At 48.0% G+C, this 24180-nt stretch overlaps 1 protein-coding gene across 1 annotated transcript; it reads left to right on the top strand.

Annotated features, from left to right (window-relative positions):
- Window positions 1-1816: 1816 nt before the first annotated feature.
- Window positions 1817-23810, top strand: TGFBI (transforming growth factor beta induced). Its single transcript, XM_064672179.1, has 17 exons — window positions 1817-1981; window positions 6249-6347; window positions 12524-12588; window positions 13606-13763; window positions 14683-14847; window positions 15527-15673; window positions 16375-16516; window positions 17089-17301; window positions 17440-17577; window positions 17815-17960; window positions 18124-18260; window positions 18788-18918; window positions 20777-20901; window positions 21794-21896; window positions 22083-22162; window positions 22869-22893; window positions 23054-23810. The coding sequence occupies exons 1-17, from the start codon at window positions 1875-1877 to the stop codon at window positions 23107-23109; spliced, it is 2037 nt and encodes a 678-aa protein (XP_064528249.1). The 5' UTR covers window positions 1817-1874; the 3' UTR covers window positions 23110-23810.
- Window positions 23811-24180: the final 370 nt, after the last annotated feature.

Genomic DNA, 24180 nt, shown 5'->3' with positions numbered 1-24180 from the left:
CTTTTTGTTCCATTTTTTAAGCCTTCCTCTGGCAAAAAAAAAATTATGATAGCTGGTGGAGGAGGAGTTAGGTCAAGGGGTCTGACTCTGGCCTGGAAAAATGCACAACCATCAGATCAGGCTTCACAGCCCTAAATTTTTGCCCAGAGCCAGGGAACCAAGGCACCCCTTTCTGGGCAGAGTACAGATCACTCCTCCCTTTAAAACAGAGCATTGGAGGCTCATAAAATGCTTCCACTTTACAGAGGTGCAGCTGAGAAAGGCTTGGGTTAGGCGATATCTGAGAGGGCTTAAAACCTTAGCTTTTCCTCAGGAACACGTGAAATCTCCTTTTCTTGTCTTTTAGGCTGGAGGCATGAGCCTTTGCAGGTAAGATTTCATGATTTACCTACTTAGAAGGAGGCAGTAATGAAACACTCCCTGGGGAGAGGAAGCCTGACCAAGGAATGGTTTTGTGTATTTTATCCAATAAGCATTAACGTTGTTTACACAGATCAGATTTATTTACGGGTGAGGGGGGAATCTTTGTAAATTCAAAGTGTTTATTATTGCTAAAGACTTCTTCTGTTTGGCTCAGTGTCTGCTCCTTGGATATGTTTCAATTCCCGTCCCTTGCTGAGCAGCTGCCCTTGCTGGCCACTGCCCAGTCTGCAAAGCTGCAGGAGGGATTTGCAGAGGTCTGTCCCTAAGGGCAAGAGGCCTCAAAGGACCCCTTCTGCTTCCCAGGAGGATTTAGGGAGGAAAGAGCCCTTCAACTTTGATGTCAGTCCAATCAGAGCAAATCCTTTACAAACTCTGGGATGCTGTGGTGAGTCACAGAATTGCAGAAAGGTTTGGGTTGGAAGGAACCTTAAAACTCATCTTGTTCCACCCCTCTGCCATGGGCAGGGACACCTTCCACCAGCCCAGGTTGCTCCAAGCCCCATCCAAGCTGGCCTTGGACACTTCCAGGGATGGGGCAGCCACAACTTCTCTGGGCAACCTGTGCCAGGGCCTCCCCACCCTCACAGGAAAGAATTTTTTCCTAACATTCAATATAAATCTCTTCTCTTTTAGTTTAAAACCGTTCTCCTTTGTCCTCGCACTATCAGCCCTTGTAAAAGGTTGCTCTCTTTCCGTTTTATAAGCCCCCCTTAGGTAATGGAAGGGGATCTAAGGTCTCCCCAGAGACTTCCCTCCTCCAAACTGAACATCCTCTCAGCCTAAGAGCTCCTGCTTTCGTTGGTTGGTTTTAAAGCAACAAGAAACCTCTGGTCAGGGGTGACCCCTGGCAGTGCTGGGAGCGGCTGGGAGGGGGTTGATAGCAGCCGGCATTGGGGTTTCCCAAGGAAGGGAATCATCCCCCCCCCGGCTGCGGGCTGGGCTGGGCTGGGCTGGGCTGGCACTGCGGAGCCCCCGGGGTGGGGGGTCATGGAGGGGCCGGCGGGACCCCCGGAGATCTGGGTCCCGACTAGGAGGAGGACGGAGGAAAAAAGTCCAGACGAAGAAGAAATTGAGGATGAAACGCTTGGGCTGGGAAGGGGGCTAGAGGACATCCCTGGGGGGACACGGGACACCCCTGGGGGGACACGGGACACCCCTGGCTCCCGCAGCGGCGGGGCTGCGGGGCACGGCCGGACAGACGGAGGGATGGAGGGGCGGGTGTGCGGACGGAGGGACGGATGGATGGATGGATGCCCTCCCCGGGGGGCGGCCCCTCTCCCCTCCCTCCCCTCCCTCCGGGCCGGGCCGGGCCGGGCGGCTCCGCTCCCCCCGCGGGGCCGCTCCCGCGCCCGCCCCCGCTCCGCCGCCGCATTTAACGGGCCGTCCTGCCCCATCCCAGCCCCGGCCCGGCCCATCCCATCCCAGCCCCGTCCCGTCCCGCCGGCCCGGCCATGGCGCGGGTGCCGCTGCTGCTGCTGGCGCTGGGCCTCGCCGCCGCCGCCAAGTCCCCGTACCAGCAGGTCCTGCAGCACAGCCGGCTCCGCGGCCGCCAGCACGGGTAAGCGGGGGAGCGCCGGGGGCAGGGAAAGGGGGGAAACACCTTTTTTTCCCCCCAAATCCCGGCGGGAGCGGGCGCGCCGAGGGGGATGCGCTCGGTGCCGGCTCCGCCGCGGGCTCTTTGTGCGGGAGCGGAGGCGGTGCCGAGCCGGGGAACCGCTTCTTTCCCTCGGGGAACTGCTTCTTTCCCTCGGGGAACCGCTTCTTTCCCTCGGGGAACCGCTTCTCGCATCGCTTTCTCTTTCATCCTCGAGTAACTTTTTTTTTTCTTTCTTCTTTCCGTAATTCTCCTTTCGATAACTTCCCCCCTTTTCTATCACGATGCTTGTTAGTATCGCAAATGTCACTTCAGACTCCTCAGCGCTTCTTTATCAGTCAATCCACGTTAAGGAAATAGGCTATAAAAATCCCTGGATTTCGCACCATTAAATGTTTTGTGGAAGGAATTCTTGTTGTGAATTTATAGAAAAAGAAAGAAAATTGCTTCGATGTGTCTGTGGAGTCAGAACCAGCTTACTCTTCGACTGGAACCCCCAGTCAGTCTTGAAAGTTTTCTTGACAAATAAAATCACTTATTTACTCATAAATAGTACAAGATAAGACCTGTAGAAAAATGCATGTAGACCTGTCTTGCTTGATACACAGTATTTCACGGAGTGAGTAGTTTGAGCCTTCATTGATAGGCAGAAAACTAACCCAATGTTAATAGTTGTTCCCACCAGTTTTTAAATTTATTGGGAATTAGGGAGGGTGAAAGTATGACAGACCTTTCAGCTGGCTTCCATCTTTCAGTGTGGTGACAGTGATTGAGCTGAAGCTTCTGTTTAAATGGGTTGCTGGAAGCAAGGTCATGAAATGCTTTAAATACAAAAAAAAAAAAAAAAAAAAAAGCCAAACAAGACTTAAATGTTGCAATTTGATACATTCTCTGGCAGAGATCCAGGTCAGAATTTATGACAATGGAGGTGTTGTTTGTGTCTGATCAGGTACACAATCCAACAGGCAAATTCTGAGCTGATGTCTATTTGTAAAAGCTCAATAATGCCAGAATTACAGTGATTTATGTACGTATAAAGTGGGTCTTGTTCATCATCTCTATGTGATTTGAAACTAAGTAAATACCCAGTTCTGCTGATAGCCCTGAGGCCAAAGTTTGCTCAGGCTGGCTGAGTTAGGGCAGCCCTGGGATAAATCAGTGCACTCATCTCTGCAGAGAGAAGCTTGTTGTGTTCCTCCCTGGACAATTAACAGAGGCACAGGGTAAGATGTGATTGCGGTCCATGCTGGTGCCAGAGACCTTTGGAAGACACAGGGAATTGGTGTGCCAGGGTTTCCATCTGTTGCTGAGATAAACCCAGTTGACCACAGCACTTCGCTCCCTGGTCCCATTCTGATGGAGAGAGTGATTTACACCAAGATAATTTTTGAACATACACTGAATTTTGAGCATTGATTAATGATGTGCCAAGGAGATACAGCAACGCAAAACCAGCCAAAAACATCTTGGATGTGAGGTGTGTTGTGTTGCTTGCAGGAGGGAGCTCTGGAGGGATGTGCAACCAGGACTGCCACCCTTTGCTGTGAGGATCCCCCACACCATCAATGCCCCTATTGAGCCCAGAGCGAGCTGGGAGGCAGAGCTTGGCTCTGCAGCAAGAACTTGTACATCTTAATTAACTTTTTAGAAAGTGAGTCAGCTCGAGTCAGTGAGAGGACCTGAAAAGTATATCAGGAATGCTAGCATTTGAAGGTGAAAATGTAGGAGTGCTCTCCCCAAACCCACCCAGCCTTGGGGGCACTACAGGATGCTGGAGAGGTTCGTGGCCACAGTCATTGCAGGTAGCTGGGGCTGTACCAAGTCCTGCTCTTCTCAGCCTCTTCCCAGGGGCAGCCCCTGTCCCAGCAGCTCCCAGCTGCTGCTGCCAAGAGAAAGGCTTTGGCTGAAGGGGAACAATAGGCAGTTTTATCCTGGAGTCAGCGTGGCTGGCTGGGAACGGCATGGCAGAGGTGATGAACTCCAACGAGGAGAGGGAAGAGTGTTGACAAATTCATTTTAAGCCAGACTGGGCAAAGCACCAGAACATGCAACGCAGGGAGCTGCTACTACAGCCTGCCTGCAGGAATCATTGATAGCATGGCCCTGAGGGGGGATTTTTCCACACTGAGTTAAAACTGGGAAGAAGTTTTCCCCCATAAGTCAGGGAGGGAGCAGCAGCCCCAGAGAGCTGCAGTCCTGGGCAGGGAGGAGGGAGCAAGGCAGTTCATTGCTGTCCTGGAGGCACAAGGGTTTTCTTGGCAGGCTGCTCCCGGGGATACAGGGGAAGTGATCAAACAAGTCCTTCAGTAGCCAGGCTTGTCAAGATGAATATTAGAGGGATTGTCCACTGCCGTCAGCCAGACGCTGAAATCGAGGCAAGGCTTGGAATTTCCATGTAATTGGAACCACATTTCGGCTCGGCGGGGCCGGGTGGCCAAGGTGGGCTGAGTCAGAGCACAGACGTCTCTCTAAGCGATGATCCGGCGTGGAAGTTGCTGAGCCTGGGCCAGTTTGCACCAGCTGAAAGTTTGGCTTTGTGATTTCTAACTTTTTTTTCTCAGTAGATTCTTGCTCCTTGTCCCCTGCTTTATATAGAGAAAGGGAATGAAATGCTTTCGTGTGGAAAGAAACTCCCTTTGCTGGGTATGGCAGTAACGAGGGCAAGATGAGCTGAGTCCCCGCAGGTCCCACAGGCCCTGTCTGTGCCCTCGGGGCAGGATGAAGGTGCCAGGGCTGTGCGGGGTCAGCTCTGCCCCCACGGCAGCTGCACCAACAAAGGCTCATTGAAGGCAGGCCAGGCTCCCGCAGGGGCTGGCACTGGAGTCAGCCAGCACAGGGGAGACCCTCAGGTTAATTCATGCTAATGATGGGCAGGCTGGCCCGGGCTGGGATGCCAGGGAAAAGCGAGCCTGGCCGCTGGAGGACTCGGTGCTTGGGCTGCAAACTCTGCTTTTGTTAGTTTTGGGGGGCAAGGGGCAGTGCCTCGGTCAGGCTCAGCGTGAGACAGGCTGCTGTCTGTTCTCCTGAGCACGTCAACAAGGCCTTCACAAGAGCATCTCCAGGCCCCATCCTGAGTTTCATTTGTGCAAGTGAAAACTCTGCCTTGGATGGCACAGAGCACTTCTGATGGGCTGAAGGGATGATTTATGTGTTTCGCTTAATTATTTGTTTTCCTTTTGTCTGCTTGGCAGCCAATGCTGCACATACTTTTGGTGCTGCTGCTCCAGCTGGGACATGATGTTGGTGGGAACATGGTAGGGAATCCAGCCTTAGTTGGGCTGAGCATCCTCAGCTTTCTTGGGTGTTCGCTACACTTCTGCTCAAGCCCAAAGAGAGTTGATGGCCTTGCAACCCAGATCAAGTCACATCTTACACTCTGATGTGTGTTGCCCAGTGGCCAGGGCTGCTGGCCACAAACCACAGAGATGGTGAGCCAGGCAGAGCAGGGAAATGCTGTGCTGGCCAAACCAGCAGCAAGTAAACTCCCAGCTCCTGCTTGACCACATGTTTGCTCGCAGTGATACCACTTCTTAGAAAGCTGAAAGGCTGCTGTCAGCTCTCAGCAGGGTTAGTCACACGTGGAACACCAACCATCAACTTTTCTGGGTCAGCAGGATCTCTGGGGACCTCCTGGGCTGATACAGCCACTCTTGAGCTGTGCTGTCTTACCTGGTGTGTTGAAACAGGGCAGGGCACTGTTCATTGTCCCCTCATTCAGCTCAGCATCCTTGGCCAGAATCTGCTGAGTCTATCACACAGCAAAAGTACCCATTCTGGTTCTGGTGCAAGTCTGCAGGCTGATAAATATCTGTGCTTTCTTATATCCTAAACACTAAAGTAGTGGTTTCTTTTGGAAGGATTTGAGTTATTGCAAAACTTGCTCAGGTTTTAGCTGGGATCCCAAATTGCAAGTAGCTGTTCAGCACAGAAACACTTTTAATTTACTTTATTTCTATTTTGGTGAGAGATGGAACATGCGAAAATAAAGTCAAGAATTTGCACTTATTGAAGAAAAAGATGCTGTGACAGAGTGAGGAGAGATCTCTTTTCCTGCTTCCTCCACCTCATGATAGTCACTATATGCTCAGATCGAGTTGACTTGCAGCTCTCAGAGTTTCCTGCCCTGCAAGCCTTTTTGGGAACTGTCGGGTGGGGGTGGCTCCATGTTGGGGGTCAGCACTGAGAGGAGGGAGGCTCACGGGACCCTGTTGTGCTCTGCTCTCCCCCGCAGCCCCAACGTGTGCGCGGTGCAGAAGCTGATCGGCACCAACAGGAAATACTTCACCAACTGCAAGCAGTGGTACCAGAGGAAGATCTGCGGGAAGTCAACGTAAGTACCCGGGTGCCAAGCCAGGATCTCCCCAGAGATGCCCCCGTGGAGGTGGGTGCTGGGTGGGGGAAGCAGCTGGTGTGGATGTCACAGCCCACGGGGTGGGTTTCACGTCTTTCACGAGTTTTTACTCCCTAAGAGATATTTATGTTTTTCTCCAATGGATCCTAAAACACTTTGATGTTAAGAGTGGAAAGTACCATGCTGATGGTTTGTTCTAATTGCATTTCTATATATATTTCTATAGCTCTCAGGGCTGTAATGAAGTGTGTACCAGATGTTTTCTAGTGCTTAGCCCTGTCCCTCTCCATGCTAGGCTCAGTGCTCCCTAGATTTAAGAAATAAAAAATGAGGAAAAAAAGACAACCCAGAGCTGATGGATATTGGAGGGAGCATAAAATTCATCTCCATCTGTTTGCTTTGGAAGGGAAAACAGAAATAAGGGGAAAGAAGCGTCAGCTTTAGCCAGCACTCTCTGATGACTCCACCAGGAAAGTTAATCAGACTTGCAGGCCAATTCCACGTCTAAAATTGCAAACAATAATATTCAAGTAGCTGTTGCATAAAGTATCTGTGTAAGCAGCCTCGGGACATTCTTTTGAAAGATGCAGTCAGCAGATAATTAAGGCTATGCATGCTTGACTGTCTGCCAGGCTGGAGAGAAGGAGCTGAGAGTCTTTTTCCTTGCTGTAGTCCAAACTGGGCTTTCAGGAGCGTTTGCTGGCCCCACACTCCAGCAGGGACCACCACAATACCCAGGGTTGGTGCAGAGATGCCCTGAGCAGTCCTGGCCTTGGGGATGAGAGCTGTGGGCCAGGTCTGGTCCTGGATCTGCAGAGTCAAGAGCAGACAGCAGAAAATCTTCTCATATCTTTCTGTTGTGGTCCACTGTAAATTGCAATTAGATCTATAGGAACCTGTTATTCTTTACTGCAGAATTTGGTTGCCATCATCAGTTTAGCTGTGATACCTGGCCATTGGGATTCATTTCAGGTGCCTGCAAACCAGATCTTGTCACTGTTCAGAGCTTTTGGCCTTTCACTGTACTTGCCATGAATTTGTCCCAAGAAGGAAAATTCTGTACTTCAGGATGATGTATTGCTGGATGTACCATGTATCATGGTTTTCCTTATGCCCAATTTTCTTTACAGCAGAAAAAAAAAGAACAAAAAAGAGAGGCAATATTTTAAAATCCCCCTCCCCTTGATTCTACAAACTCAACAAAGCTGGGAAGGCTTAACTTGAGTGCTTAGAGTTCAGGCTGTCATCTTGGCTGAATAATGGTGCTTTTTTGACAGAAAATGGACAAGATTATGGCATGGCAATGTGGTATCATCACTGCCTCTTCTGATAACACAGTAGCCTAGCATGTCTCCAAAGAAAACATGGCTCAGCTGTGGATGTGGGATAGCTTTGCTGCTCTCAGCACTGAAAGGCAAAGCTCTCCAGCCACGGATTCCTTCAGCTCTAAAGCAAATGAGAAACTAATCTCATGTAACCCAAGTGTGCAGCTGGATTTGGCAGAGAGAAACTCACCCACTTATCTCCAGAAGGAGGTGTAACCACTGGCATCTGGCAGCATTTTATGATTTCATTTGAGGAGATGGGGTAACCTCTTCTGCTTCCTTTTCTCTGCTTTTACCCAAGAGTCTGATCCAGTGATGCCTCGCTGAGAGAAAAGCACACAGAGCATTAACCTGCCTGTTAACCTATGAGATAATCTTTCCATTACCCACGGAATTTGCTCACTACTCTTTGCTTTGCATCACCTCCACAATGGGTGTTATTGTCTTCTCTCCTCCTAGTCATTCTTGAGCCTGGGCCCTACTTTTCCCTTTAGCAGTGCTGGTGCAGAACAAAAGACATGTGCCTTGACTCAGATTTTCCGGAGGACCCCAGGACAGCTCTGATTACACAAGTTTGCCGGTGATGGCTCCCACTGGACGTGGTGAGCCTGGCGTATGGAAGCAATCAGGAGTCATTTGGGCTATAAAGAACACGATGCATTCTGCTGCAGCACTCAAATTCCTGCACCAGTGTCAGGGGCCTGATGCTCAGTGCCTCAGCACCCATCACAGTAGGTGGGCACAGCTAATGCTGCCCAGCAGGAACCCTCAAAACTGGCCCGTTGTGTAGGACTGAGCTGGTGCATGAGAGGTTTTGAGAATACCACATGCCTTTAAATCCCACAAAAATCAGGATTTGGCATGTTTGTCAGCATAACTGGGGGGATCCAGCCTTTGCTGGAGATCTGCAGTCAGCAGCTCATGCTGTGGTCCTCCAGCTCATGCTTGGTTCCTCCTGTTGGCAGAGGGATCTGCTCCATCAGCCCTGGGGAGGTGCTGGAGCTGGAGGAGCGTGGTCATTTCTCTCCTCCTCCTAACAGGTTTTTCCCACCTGTGAGAACAGCAGTCCTGGGGTAGGAGACACTTGGCCCATCTCACCTGCTTCCCATTGGACCTGCCTGTTGTCCTCCCTGCTTGCCCAGAGGGTCGATGGTGCCACAGGTTGTAGGTGTGCAGCAGGTGCAAATACCTGGCTCTAGGAAGATTGTTTTGGCTGCTTTGCTTTCTTTTCTTTCCCTTCTCTGAGCGCTGTTTCAAACAGGTAGGGGGGAGGGAGGTCAGTGAGAGACCAGGTATTGCTGAGAATCAAAGCTCCACGGGGGTGGAGTGCTGGAAATTCCAGCTCATGCATCAGAAGGCGACTCCTACCTCTTTATCTGCCTTTTTTTTTTTCTTTTTTTCCCTTTGTTTTTCTCCTCTTTGCTGAAGTGTTGGCTCACACAGTTAAGGAGAAATTAGAGGATTTATGTGCAGGTTTTATCATTGCTGATGACGTGAGACAAGACAGTTGGCAAGAAGTCTGACACTGCTTTGATTTTAATGAGCACTGAAACAAGATCGTTTTGGTAATTAGGTAATTTTCCACTGCTGGTGATTCCAAACTCAAAGAAACAGTTTATTTAGAGCATATTCTCATCGTTATGCCTGTGTGTTTTATATTTTTCTACCTCCCTTATGCACTGGGCTTATTCTTCCAGAATTGGGCTTGCAATGGAACATGTCCCCACACACTTTTTTGTCTTGAGAATGAAAAGGCAACTTATATATTTTGGATTTTGATTATTTTTTGAGGAATAATCCGTTCATAATTTCCTTTTTTTTTTTTCCTTTAAAATTAACTTTCCTTTTCATGTCCGATGTATTTTCCTCATTTTAGGAAAAAAAAAATTACTCTCTGGCACTTCTTTTACAAAAACAAACCATATGGGCTTTATTACAGGAAATTATTACGAATGGATCTTTATTCACTAATGTATGCCTAAGCTTATTTTTATTACCTCAAAGAATGCACTTAAAATTTAATTTCAGCTCCCAAGAATGCAACAGCGGTGAAACAATGACTGATAAAAGCCAGGGAGCTTGCTTCTGCAGGCAGACACTGATAGACAGTTCAGAAATGCAATGTTTCAAAACCAGAGGCTGAAAAACCGTAGATTTGACTTGCAGTTACTCAAGGAGGAGGTCAGGAAATGGTGGTCAGAGTGGGTGACAAATGCTCTTTGTGTGAGGGCAGTGCTGATTAACCCACACCCTTGGCATCCACTGTGTCCCGGTGTGTAGTGGTTTGTAGCCACTGAACAGACACCAGAAACTGGGATGGATTGGGTAATTCCAAAGGCTTTTGTGCAGAACTCACTGCGTGGGGCAGTGGCTGGGGGGTGTTCAGGAGAAATCCTCCTCCCTGGGCAGCAGAGTGTGGCTGTGACCCAGCTGGAGCAGGGTAGATAAGAGCAGCCTTCCTCCCATATGGATGTAGGGTCAGGCAGCACTGGGGTGCAGAGTAACCTTCAGCCACAGCCGTGCTGCTCCTCCCTGGGGGCTGGAGGTGGCAGCAGCACCAGCTGGAGGGTGCCCTGTGCCCACCCCAGCGATGCCTTTGGGTGGGCTGGGTGGTCCTGTGCTTCCACCGAGTCCACCAGCCACGGGAGGCCAAATGCCTGGAGCTGAAGTCATGTTTTACAGCCCTCATCTCTGGCTCCTTGTGGGTGCCATCCCTTGGCTGAGCACCTCCGTGGTCACCTGGCCCTTTGCAGCAGTTTTCTGGTGCTGGGGATGGTGGCAGAACATGCTGGAGGAGATGCTGAGGGTCCCCTTCAGTGGGCACGTGAAGGGGGGACATGAAGGAGTCCCTGTGTGAGTGGAGCTGACCCTGCTACTGCCTTGGTGCTTCTGGCCATCAGTTCCCTCTGTTCTGGAGATGCCACAAACCCACTGAGAAGCAGTCATAGGATCACAGAAGGCTTTGGGCAGGAAGGGGCCTGACACACCTTCCTCCTGCCATGGGCAGGGATACTTTCCACTAGACCAGCTCCCTCCACCCCCTCCCCTCCTGACAGGAGCCTGGAGCAGCCCTGAGCTGGTGTGCCACAGGCTGTGAGCATCAACATCCTGCCCCTTCAGTGCAGCTCATTAATCTCCAATTGGTCTATAAATAAGGCTTTTAAAACGTATGTCAGCACTTGGGAATTATTTATGCTGAACTTTGGAGTGATTTCTCTTTAATCAGCTCTTCATCTTTGATTACAGGTCTGAACCAAGGGAACTGTCTAGACTGGATTTAGTTTCTAGGGTGAAATAAAGAAAAATTGGAGGTGGAGGAGGGAAGTGGTTGGGGGGAGAAAGTGTGTGTTTCCAATGAACACGAGACAGGGGGGCTGGGGAAAGCAGAGCAGCAGGGTGTTAAGATCTCCAGTAGTCAAAGGAAGGGATTGCTTTAGGCAAGCTCTTTCCCACATGGAATATATAATGTCTAGACAATCAGTCTGGGTTTGCTTTGTAATTCTCTTAGGGAACCGTGACACAGAATTTATTTGCTTCTGTCACAGCAAAGCAGGTATTTGTTTCACTTTCTGGCTCTTAATTACCCTGAAGAATTCCCTCTTAAACCCCAGGCATTTCCACTGTTTGTTAACAGTGTTAAAATGATGACAAATATCTGAAACTGGAGGATTTTCCCTTCTCTTTGAGCGGGTGTGCTGAGCCTGGGCGATACAGCATCCTGCTTGCCTCAAATCCAACCGGGAGCACAGAGGAAATGCTTGCCTTTGGGAGGAACACCTATTCCCTCACTCTCTCAGCCCATCAATCAGGTGGCCTTGCTCCTTTCACACCGAGCACGGAGCAATGGGGGAAAGAACCCCCTGTGAGAAATAAACTGGCAACTTCTGGATTGATTTTTTTTTTTCCTTTTACTTTTTTTTCTTTTCCCTGTTAATATCAAGCCATATTCCCTCCAATGACCAGCTCTGAGAATCAGATGACTTCTGTTTCCTGTTGAGCTGCAGATGATGGATGCAGTTTTCAGGCAGCTCTTCCTTATTTGGGGTCTGCAAATTTGTGGGACAGCCTTGAGTCCCCAGCAGGGTGTCTGTGACCCCTTTGGTTTTACTGGGGGAAAGAGTTTAATCAGGACAGCAGTTTGGTGGCAGCCAGAAGGAACTGCTGCCCTGAGGGCACTCACGTGGCTGTAGTTGTGCTGTGGCACTGCCCGAGGTGCCCATGGATGCACTTGGATGCCACCACTGGTGAAGTTTCTCCCTGCAGGGCTTTTCCCAAGTCCTTGTGCCAAGTGCACGCATCCAACACCGGGGTTGTCCTTTCCCTCCAGGTCTGCCCTGTGGATTTTGCCATAAGTAAGCAAATAATTTCTGGTGGTGGACAAGAACAGGGTGAAATGAGGGGGAAAGGCTTGGTTTGGTCAAGCAGCCACATTGGAGTTGCCCTAAGAGTGATGAGATGTGACAGCAGCAGTGAGCCGAGGAGATCCCCAAATCCCATGGGAAACGTGCCCAGATGAACCAGCACTGGCAGCCTTGCACAGGTTATCTCCTGGCACTGTGGAATCACTTCCCATCCACTGTTTGTACAAAGTCTCCTGGAAAGTGTGGTTTCGAAAAGAAATTGGGTCTGCTTTTGTTCTGTGGAGGAACTGGCAACACGCAGCCCTGAAGGAGATAAAAACTGTGGTTTGTCTTTGGTTCAAGTCTGTATTTCTAATGAAGAGTCTGCTTGGAAACAGCCCCAGATATGGCTGGACCCAGAACTGCAGCAAATGGAGAAAAAGCAGTGAGACACTGTTGGTTAATCTGCTGTATCCCTCTCTTATTCCAGAGTCATCAGTTACGAGTGCTGTCCTGGATATGAAAAAGTTCCTGGAGAAAAAGGCTGCCCAGCTGGTAAAAATATGTTTGACATTTTTTAGACTCCTTAAAATTACACAGCTGCCTAGTAAAGGGAAATATTAGAAAATTGCTCGAAGTGGATTTGATTTTTGCAATTTGTGCACAATATTGCCGTGAACAAACCCAAAATGGACCCAGTGGAGCACTGGCCCAGGGTCAGATCAGCTCCAAAGCTTGCTAAATGTTCCAGACAACTCAGAACCTTGGATATAATTAAACTTAATCAAGCATGGGAGGACCATAGGGAATTACTTATTCCAGCAAGTGATATAGCTGTGTTGGAAATGCAGTGCAGAGGAATGACAGAGTAACAGACAGCCCTGCCAATCTCTGCTCATTTTTAGTTTTTATTTTCATAGAATTTTACACTGGTTTGGTTTGGAAAGAAGCCTTAAAGATAATCTAGTTCCAACCCCCAGCCATGGGCAGGGACACCTTCCACTAGACCAGGTTGCTCCAAGCCCCATCCAACCTGGCCTTGGACATTTTGGCAAGCTTGGGGTTGGCAAAATTGCATTTAGGAGAAAATTAAGTTCAGCCACTGGTGGGGGTTGGGAGGGAGTTAACTGGGTTTTTTGAAGAAAGCCATGCTCTGCTTTTGCTTTCTGAACACTTCCTTCCACAAAAGCTGGGTGCTGCCCAGTTAACCACGTGGGCTGGTGCAGATGGGTCGGTGGAGACTGGGACCAGCAGTGTCCAACAGCAAATCCCAAAAGCCTGAGTGCAAACAAGGATTGGGTGAAAGCAATTAATACCTTTGTTTGCCTCAAATCCCATCTGTATAAATGCAGGGTAAGTCCATTCAAACCTGCAGAGATGCAGTCAGTCCTGGATTACCCTGCTGGAATGGAAGGTGAAGCTGCCAGGCTGTGATTATTTATCATCTAATTGATGAGCAGATCCCAGTCCCCGATGTGCTTCACTTCCCCAAGCATTGTCCCCTGCAGCTCTCCTTGAATTCAGCCAGGGGGAGGAATGATGTGTTGGGAACATAACTTTCTCTTCTTTCAGCGCTGCCTCTTTCCAACATCTACGAGACCCTGGGGGTGGTTGGTTCTGCCACCACACAGCTCTACTCCGACCGCTCCAACCTGAGGCCAGAAATCGAAGGGCCGGGAAGTTTTACAATTTTTGCTCCCAGTAATGAGGCCTGGGCATCACTGTCTGCTGTAAGATGTAATTCCTCTGCTTTCCCCTCTTTCCCCTGGCTTTCTGTAATGGGGAACCAGCTCTGTAGGGGTCTGGATCCAGCCCCATCTGACAGAATAGGCACGGTCCTGATAGAGGAGGGACTCTGCATTTCCAAGATGGGTATCACTGTACTGGTCCAGAAGCTCCAGAGATTTGCTTTTGAAGGATTCCAACACTGGAGAGATGTGGATGCCATAGAAGGCTTTCCATCCCTTTCAGTGTTTCATTTTGACCATTATTTTGCCTCTCTGGTCGTTCTCAGTCTGTTCAAAAAGCCAGTCCCAATTAGAGCCTCAGTGACTCCCACATCAGTGTGTCCCATCCTCAATTACATATTTCCTTTATATTCATTCTGATTTTCTCACTCTGTGTCTTGTGATATTTCCACTCCTGAAATGGTCACTGCTGTCCTGCTGCTGCTCCCATCCCAGTGGAGCATCCCTGTGAGCAAGGGAGTCACAACTGTAGAACCCCCTCTTTACAGCTACATCCCGAGGAGGGAACATTTTATTTGTCTCTCCCCACTGCTAAGCCCTTACCCCAAACCTGCACCAGCAGAGCCCCTTGCAGGGATGATGCTGCTGGGAAAGGTCTTTGTGTGTATTTGCCCTTGGCCCTGTTGCTTTACAGTGCAAAGATCCCACACTGGAGCTGCCATCATCCCTTTGTCTGCTGAGGATGGAGGGTGCCAGAGCTGTTAGCTGCACTTTTAAGGCAAAAGATAAAGATTTGTGAGAGCTGAGCTCTTAATTTGCACAGATGGTGTAAGGCTGAATGCATCACTCAGTATTCATGCACACCCCCCCACATACACTTTGGAAGCACCCTGGGTGCAGCCAGACCTCCTGGCCCTCTCTAAGCACTCAGGACTGAAAAGTTTATTTTCCTGATTTTCAGGAAACTCTGGATTCCTTGGTCAGTAACGTCAACATTGAGCTGCTCAACGCCCTGCGCTACCACATGGTGGACAAACGGGTCCTCACGGATGACCTGAAACACGGGACAACACTCAACTCCATGTACCAGAACCTGCCCATCCAGATTCACCACTATCCCAACGGGGTGAGGCATTCACAGGGTCACAGCGTGGGTCGGCCTGGGAGGGACCACAGGGGGACCATTTGCTCCAGCAGGGTCATCCCAGAGCACACGGCACAGGATTGTGTCCTTGTGGTTCTGGAATATCCCCAGTGAGGGAGACCCCACACCCTCTCTGGGCAACCTGTTCAGTGCTCGGTCACTACACAGCAAAGAAGTTCTTGCTTGTGTTAAACCTGTCCACAGCAGGCTTGTTTCTTGGCTGCCTTGCAGCTCCTACACTGTCCTTGGGTCTCCAGGGCTCTGTAATGCTTAGGTTGACAACTACTGATTGAAGATACATATTTTGAGGGAGTTTGAAAAGAATGTTTATAGTTTCCTCCATGCTGTTGTGGGGCAGTTGCCCACGTTGCTGTCTAACTGCTTGCCCAAGTCTTGGTTCTTGCATATTTTCTTAGTCTTGATGAATGAGGGTTGACAAAACCACTCATGATTTTCAGAGCTCTTTAAACATGAAATGTTCCAAACATTCTTGATAGAACATTCCTGCTCTTTCTGTGTTTTCTCAGGAAACCACATTTCTGCTCTTGCTGATTCAATATTAAAGCACTCGCTGTGTTTGAAACAAATGGAAAAGCAGCAGAGGCTGCTTTATCTTCTGCTTTCAGTGCACGTAACCCCCCGTGGCTCTTTCCCTCTGCAGATTGTGACTGTGAACTGTGCCAGGCTGCTCAAAGCTGACCACCATGCCACCAACGGGGTGGTTCACGTCATCGACAAGGTCATCGCTACCACCACAAACACCATCCAGCAGATCATTGAGACTGAGGACAGCCTGGAAACCCTCAGGGTGAGTCAACCCACGGCTGCCCCAGGGCTCCTGAAAGATGCTCAGTCATCCCACTCCTGGTGAATCGTTTTCAAGAGCTTTGCCTGTGTCCAGAGGCTGTGGCCCCACAGCTGCTGGTGAAATCCTTGTACCAATGTTGCTCATTTTGCTTTAGGAAGAGAAGTGTTTGATATCAGTGCAAGTAGGATTTCATGGGAATAATTGTCACCCTGCTATGGCTGTTCAGAAAAGAGATGTAGACTGAGTGTGTCTCCTCATTCTTGTATGGGAGTCTTGGCCTTAGGAGACATTAACTGTCCCAATTTGATGTGTACCAATTTATCTGCCTTGGTATTTGCCAAGTTAAGGAATAACTCAAAATGTACAGGGGATTTGCAGTTAGCCAGCTGTGGGTTCTGATCTGAAATATTCCCTGGAATTACAGTGACCCTTTCCAGGCATATCAGGGTATTTGAACTAGCTCTCAGTCTTGCCAAAAAAAAAAAAAAGGGCTCTTGTAATCAAATTTCTGGGACACGAGAGAACCATGGGGCTGGGTCAAATTTATAAAGTGCTGAAAGAAGCTATTCAGGATTTTTTGTGAGTCCTCTGAAATTTTGAAGTACTCAATAAGTCTGGCCCTTAGTATGTACCTGGACAAAGCCTCTGACCTTTGTGCTCTGTCTGAATGTGTTTTACCCTCTCTCCTTGTTTCTCCCAAGGCTGCTGTGGCTGCATCAGACCTCAACAGCCTGCTGGAAAGCGAAGGCCAGTACACACTCTTGGCTCCAACCAATGAAGCCTTTGAGAAGATCCCACGAGAAACACTGAACAGGATCCTGGGGGACCCAGAAGCCCTGAGGGGTGAGTGCTTGTGTGCTGAGTGCATTGAGAGGCTGAAGAGTGGTTTTGAGTTCTAAATTCCTTCTCAAGGACCTCTGAACAGCTCCTTGATACACTCTGACAACAGCTGCAGTAAACAGATGTGACAGATTCCACCTTTTTTAACTGGGCAGCCCAGACCTCTCTGGTTGTAGACGTGTAGATGTGGCAGAGAGAGTGGCAGCCAGATATGGAGGAGGGAGATGAAGCAGTCCCTTTTCTGAGTTTTCTTTTAGCACTCCTCTGTGATGGTGATTTCTATTGACCCAGCAAGATGCAAGGAAAGTAGTATCTAATCAGTGTAACTTCCCCTGACAAATGAGTCAAATACCAACATGAAGCCTTTTGAAGTTGGCAAAGGTGTTTAATAATGACTCTTTTTAGGCACTTTACTTCACGGGCTGCTGAACAAAAATGTCACATTTTAAAATGACTGCATTTTATGGAGTGGAGCCCCGTGCAGTACACCCTGGCCACTGAACAGGATCCCTAAAAGCTGCAGTGCTTTCACAGCTGATTTTTGCAGCTCACTGAGACATGTTCCTCTCCCACAGACCTGCTGAACCATCACATCCTGAAGTCAGCCATGTGTGCTGAGGCCATCATCGCTGGCCTGACCATGGAGACTCTGGAAGGAACCACCTTGGACGTGGGCTGCAGTGGGGAAGAGCTGACCCTCAACGGGAAGCCCATCATTGCCAACAAGGACATCCTGGCCACCAACGGCGTCGTGCATTTCGTCAACGAGCTGCTGATCCCAGACTCGGGTACTGGGGCCTCTCTGCATCCCCATTTCTGCTGCCTTTCTTCTGTCTATTCTGCCAAGGAAATGCTGGGTTTAGAGGGCATAGCAATGGGTGGATTGCCCTTAAGGCAAGGTTACTATGTGTTGCTTTTCTTTTCAGCTAAGACTCTGTTTGAGTTGGCACAAGAATCTGAAGTTTCCAAGTCGACAGAGTTTTTCAGACAAGCTGGTCTCAGTTCTCACCTAACTGGCAGTGAGCGAGTGACCCTCCTTGCCCCAGTGAACGAGGTGTTCAAAGGTAAGCCAGGGATTAAATCCCTTTCTTCCAAGTGCTTGGGCCACAGACCTCCTTCAAACAGTCTTCAGCCAAGTTTCAAGTATGCAAATCCTCTCTCAAATGCCACAGCCACAGGCAGTGGCATCTAGCTTTACAGTTTAAAACTGGTGTGGGTAATGCCCTGTATTTGAATGGTTTTTAGTGTCTCAATAGTAACATTAAGTGAATCACTGGTTCTTCCCACACTTTTTGCTGCAGATGGACTCCCAGTTATTGACAGCAACATGAGAAACCTGCTTCTGAACCACATTGTTAAGGACCAGCTCTCCTCTAAGTATCTGTATCATGGGCAGAAGCTGCAGACTCTGGGGGACAAGGAGCTCAGAGTGTTTGTGTACCGCAATGTGAGTCCTTCCAGTGTGTGCTCTGTGTGCCTGAGGGATGAGGGAGGTTCTGATCTCACAGCTGGCACATAAAAAGTGCAAATGAACATCATGGAAAGTACAAAAATCCCTCTTTGGAAGCAAATGCTAATAAAGTGGGTTTTTTCTGTCATTGTATCTGCAGAACCTTTGCATTGAAAACGCCTGCATTGCTGCCCATGACAAGAGGGGAAGGTTTGGGACCCTGTTCAGTGTGGACAAGATGTTGACTCCACCAACCGGCTCAGTGATGGATGTTCTCAAGGCAGACCATCGCTTCAGGTGACCTTTCTGCTCTTCCCAAGTGCTAGTTAGGAGAAGAAGAGCTGCCAGAGCAGTTTCTATTTGTTATGGGTTGTAGCCATGATGATACAGATGTTTCTTTATTACAGAAAGAGCATCCAAAACCTTGGTCTCCCTAAATTATAGGGAATGAAACTTCAAATAACCCTCAATGAACTGTGAGCCAAGATTGTGTGGTTCCTTTAGCACAGTAAGAAGCTGGCTCTGAATCCATCTCTGCCCATCAGAGTCCCTGTGGCCAGACCTCTCTATCTCCACACTACCACTTGGTCCCCAAGGAGTCAGCATTCCCAGGTTGCTTTGCCATTCTCAGATGTTCTGGTCGGACCTCACAGGCTCATTTCCCAATCTAAACCTAATCAACATTTTGATTAATTGATTTGCTGGATCCCAGCAGGATTTCGCCATTGTAACCCCCCAGCTCTCTCAGAGCAGAGTGTGGAACTGCTCAAAGAGCACCAAAGGAGTGTTTGCAGTGAAGCCTTTGCTGTGTGTTTGTTTTGCAGCACCCTGGTGGCTGCAATCCAGTCTGCAGGGCTGACAGAGAACCTCAACAGGCCGGGGACCTTCACGGTGTTCGCTCCGACCAACGAAGCTTTCCGAGCCCTGCCCCAGGGGGAGCTCAACAAACTCATGGGTGAGCATTCTGAGGGCATTCAGGTGGACTGCTGCTCTCACCTCTTGGTGTGGTATGGGCAGGAATGGCCAGATATCTCTGCTGGATCTCATTCTTTGACCCTCTCTGCTGGAAGGGTGAGCTTCCTGTACAGCCAATTTGGAGAAGCAAAAAGCTGAGGATGCAGAGAGTGACACTGAATTCCCAAAGTGGGGTTTATACTGCCTGTGTTCTTAGAAGATGTGTTTGTAGTTTGTGCCACAAACTCACTCTGACTTTAATCTGGCTGTGCTGGTGGTGTAAGCAAGATGACTCCCAGGTGTTTCTAAAGGAACCTGTGAGGTCTCTGCTTTTCTCGAGGCTGAGAGAAGTGAGAATTTCTTCTCAACCATGCAGGATCAGGGTGTCTGAAGTAAAGTTTGTGAAGAGAAGACAGTGGTCCATGCACAGCCTCAAGTTACACTGTATGACATTTAAGTAGCAAAAGTCTTGTTTCTCCTTTTATTTATACATAGACAAAGCAGGAGGTTCAGTTTGATCCTGGGAAGACAACAAATATTCCAGCCTAGTTCAGATTAAGACCAGTCTCCTGAAAAGCACAGGCATGCAGGCTGGGTGTGGAAAACAGCACAGGAATGTTTAATAATGCCCTCCTGGAAAAGCAGCACAATCTTTTATTTTCTTCATGTTCAAAACTGGCTGTGGTTGGAAACAACGTCAGGTATTTAAGAGTAATGTCTTCTGGTCATTAAACCCAACCAAACACTGACATCATAATTTGGGAAGCTTCTGCGCATGGTAGCTGGTTCTCCTTTTAAGTGCAGGGATGAGGGACCTGTAATATCAGACTGCACATCCAGTCTAGCACTTAATAGATAAATATTTCAGAACTGTTTTGCAGCTCTGGTAAATGGCTGCAGGAATGAAGATTCCCAGATGTGGACACTTCAGATGTTCTTTTCTCACGCAAATATTTAGCTTATGCCTCTGATGAAGGAGTGAATCACGCTGGGGAGGACGTGCAGCATGAACCATGGCCACTCTAAAAACCATCATGGAAAAAAGCTGAAATACAAGCTTTGGAAGCATTGAAAGACAAGGGAGCTGAGGGAGCTGCTCTGGTTTTGTACATGGAGCCACCTTTTGCACTAGTGGGGCTTGCCAGGGACACTGCATCCTCTGAAGGAGAAGCAGGACAAGGGCTGCTGGCCCATGTTCCTCTTCTGGAAAATAGATGGTGAAGGGGAAGCATCTTATCTTCCTCAAAGCTGCTTCAAAGCATGACTAGATGAGTAGAGACTCAGTGGAGTGGGGATCAGGGCATCAATCCCTGAGCCAGTAGTGACAATTCTCCTGTACTTTTCCCCTTCCTACCCAGCTGTGAGAATTATTGCCAAGTGACACTGGCCTTGGTGACATTTGCAAATACCAGAGTGCTCCATCTGCTTCCTTATTTCACGTGGCTCTTTGCCCTGCCATCTCAGACTTCCTTGGGAAGCGAAAGCAGGAGCAGGTTCATGCTGTGCACAGTGAGAGAATGAGGGATGAAAACCCAAGAAATAGGAATTTCATGTTCTGGGCAGGTTTGGTAGGTACCGAGGTGGGACGCTGGAAGAGCATCCTTTTGGACTTGCTGGGATCCTGACCCGCCCAGGCAGGAATGCCCTCAATGTCCTAAGCAGCTCCAACCTGGTTTTTATTTTGTTTTGGGTTTTTTTGGGTGATGGTTTGGTTTTTTTGTTGTTTGTTTGTTTGTTTTTTTTTTCAATTTTACATTGTTTCCTTGCGCTTTCAGAAAACGATGGCATTTTCCACGTAACTCCATTCCAGCACATGAAATATGGGAAGCGAGTGCTGATGTTGTTTTCTCCCTCCCCAGGTAATGCCAAGGAACTTGCCAACATCCTCAAGTTCCACGTGGCCGACGAGATCCTGGTGAGCGGCGCCGTCAATGCCCTTGTGAGGCTCAAATCCATGCAGGGAGACAAACTGGAAGTCAGCATGGTGAGTCCCCTGGGATGGGGTTCTGAGCTCAGCAGGGCCATGAGTGTGTCTGTGTCTGTGTGGGAATCTCCCCTAAATGTGCTCACAGTCCCACCAAACAGAGTTTTCCAGGTTGCAGCAGAGGGACTGTTGCCATGTGTTCAATCCAACAAGCTGGAAGAATGAAATGTGGTTTGCTTCAGCTTTCCCCCCAGAAGGCCAATTGTAAATGATTTCCAGGAGCTGTTATAAATGTAACCCTGAGTCATGGGGGAAAAAGCATAAATAAACGAAATGAATAGCTTGTTCAGCTAACACATCTCTTTTTGTGTAACCAAAATGATCTCTGCATGGGCTCCCTTAAAGCAGCAGGATTTATTTAGATACATAATTTCGTTTCACAAACTCTGCGCTGCATTAAGAGATCGTAGGATCCTCTGTTGAGGAAAAAGAAAAAACATTTCAGAAAATAAATTACCATGCATAAGAAAATGCAGGACAAAAATGGAAGGAACAGTGTTTGCAAGTGCATTGAGTTGGCCAAAGTGCATGATAGACTCTTCCCCTGCCCAGTCCTGCTCTGCCCTCTCCTGATCCCATCTCCACAGCCATCCCCCTTGGCACGAGTGGCAGTGCCTGCTGCCACCAGGTTGCTGGTGGATGTGCTCTGCTGCCACGGGACAGCATTCCCAGCCAGAGCACTGAGAGAGCCTAAAGCCTGCCAGCCATCCCAGGGCAGACTGCTCAGGCTGTAATTTGTTTTTATATCCTCCTTAATTGGCAAGAGGAATGAAAAGGGCCTTCAGCCACCCAGTAAAGGAATGAATGCAAAGTGAGGGCTTTTTTAAATGACATCGGAAATGACAAAAAGTTTCTCGTTTTCTTTTTTTTAATCTTTTCTTTCCCTGAACAGAAAAACAATGTGATACACATCAACAAAGAGCCCGTTGCTGAGAGCGATATCATGGCCACGAATGGGGTGATTTATGCCCTGAACTCTGTCCTACAGCCACAGGGTAAGTGAGAAACATCTGAGCCACCCTGTGACAGCAGAGCTGCTCCGGGAGGAGGTGGGGACACGTGGCAATGGCTTGGGTTTGGTGAGGAGGGTTGGGCTGCTGGGGGGTTTCCACCAGCAAATAGGGGAAGGAAGCAGCCTGAGTGCTTTGGGTGCTTCAGTGCTCTCCGTGTCCCACCCTCAGCTTCAAGGCCCCAGGAAAGAGGGGACGAGCCTGCAGACCCCGCACTGGAAATCTTCAAACAGGCGTCTGCGCTATCCAAGGTAAAAAAACTCTCACTGAAACACACTTGGGTAACAGTGATGGCAAGATAATGTCTCATTCACATGCTGACTTCCAAAATTGCCTGAAATTGCCATTTCAGGCAATGATCCATCCTTTCTCCTTGCATGATTTAATTATATAAGAAATAATACATTTGTCAACACGAAGCCTCAGTTTGCAGCAGGCAACCTTGGCATGGTGCTATATGTGTCAGCTTCCAGAATGAAGAGTCATTCATCCACAGTGTTTGGTGACTATTGACTATGTCAATAAATATATTGACATAATAGTCAATTATAGTCATAACAGTCAATAGTCATAATAGTCAATATATTGACACAGTAGTCAATATATTTTTACAATATATTTAATATATTTAATATATTATATAAATATACAAACAATGCATTCAACTAGGTATTTATATTTTTATATTACATTATTTATAATATAAATGAATATGTCATATATTTTTATGTTTAATATATTTTATATAACAGACTTAATATATAATTATAGGTGCATGTATATATGTATATGTATATTTATACATATATACACATATTTTTATATATATTTATAAATTTATATACATATTTACATATGTATATAATTGACTAGAAATAGTCAAATATATAGACATGCTGACTGCTCTTATGTCTGTCAGAGATCTGTTGTATTTATTATCTGATCTATTCCCCGCAGGTTTCTCAGAGGAATCCTCGACTAGGTAAAAAACCAACTTCTCCAGCCCGTTTTTGATTTCCATTGTATGTCCCTGTCCCTCAGAGAGGTTTATTCTGTTGTCTTGCCCTAAGCATGGCAGGGAGGGGAGGGGACAGGGAGGTGCTTTGTGTCTGTGCCACCCAACCTGCCCCTTCCCTTGGCAGCTCCCGTCTACTCCCGGCTACTGGCGAGGATGAAGGAGAACTCAGGGGGGGTCTGAGCCACGTCGTGAGCACCCACACATCAGGGCCTGCACCCCCCCAGCTCTGGCTGACAGCTAAAGAGAAGGACAGGATCGTTTTCAAAAACCAAATATCACCCTTAAGTTTATTTTTGTCTCCAGCGAAATGGATAGGAAAAGTGGAAAGCCATATATATATATATATGTATATATATTTTAAGACCGCTTTTTTATTTGGTTTTGGCTTCAAAGTTCCCAGACTGAGGAAATGTTTTGGGGTTTTTAATTTCTGGGGGTTTTGTTGGGGGGTTTTGTTTGTTTTGTTTTGTTTTGTTTTTAATAAAAACTATTCACTACTTTGCAATTTTAAACATACCCAGTTTTGGGCTTGTTAAGTACATCCAAGGGCAGGTGCCTTTTTTTTTTTTTTTAAACAATCATGTGCTTCCTTGTTCCCTTGGGTTTTAAAAGTCTTCCATGAAATTCTGAAGTGAAGGCTTTTAACAAAAGCCTCTCTATGGACAATGAGAAAATTGCATAGCTATAAACTATGGTTTGAAACATTCTCTTTTTTTAAACCTTTTTTTTTAAGCCTCTGGGTAATAACTGTGCTGCCTTTTGTTCATGAGATTGAAATGAGAGTTCTCCCTGGCTGAAGCCTTCCAGTAAATGGTTCGTTTTTGATAATGGTTGTTTTTTAATAAAAATTAAAAATAAAATCAAAAATATAAATATGAGAAGCGATGACAATGCTTGGTTGGTTTTTTGGTTGGTTTGAGTTGCCTTTTGGCATCGCTTGCCCTCCTGAGCTCGGGGAAGGAGGGGGGGTCACATTTGGCTGGGTCCATGTTGACAGGTTGAATGGCAAAGCATTTCTCCCCTCTGATCCCGGCCTGGCATCATTTTCTGATGGTGCTTTCGTGAGCAGTCACTGTCACACAATTCCAGGAGCGCAGGGCAGCCACCCTCCCACTGCACATCCCTCCTGCTGCATCCTCAGCCACCTCCCCTGGCAGCTGGAGCTCAGCTCTCCATTCCGTGGTGCCAACAGCATTAAATCACCCACCAGGCCTTTATATCCCCTCCCAGTTAGTTATCACCTCGGTGAAA

The sequence above is a fragment of the Pseudopipra pipra genome, chromosome 15, assembly GCF_036250125.1.
Source record: "Pseudopipra pipra isolate bDixPip1 chromosome 15, bDixPip1.hap1, whole genome shotgun sequence".
NCBI lineage: Eukaryota > Metazoa > Chordata > Aves > Passeriformes > Pipridae > Pseudopipra > Pseudopipra pipra.
Note: the sequence above shows the minus strand (reverse complement) of the source record. Positions and strands in the feature narration are given on the sequence as shown.

Excerpts from the sequence above, each read along its gene's own strand:
- TGFBI (XM_064672179.1), top strand. The coding sequence starts at position 1,875 with ATGGCGCGGGTGCCGCTGCTGCTGCTGGCGCTGGGCCTCGCCGCCGCC. Across the intron at positions 18,261-18,787 it reads AAGGCAGACCATCGCTTCAG|CACCCTGGTGGCTGCAATCC; the intron begins GTGACCTTTCTG and ends TTTGTTTTGCAG. Across the intron at positions 21,897-22,082 it reads CTCTGTCCTACAGCCACAGG|CTTCAAGGCCCCAGGAAAGA; the intron begins GTAAGTGAGAAA and ends TCCCACCCTCAG.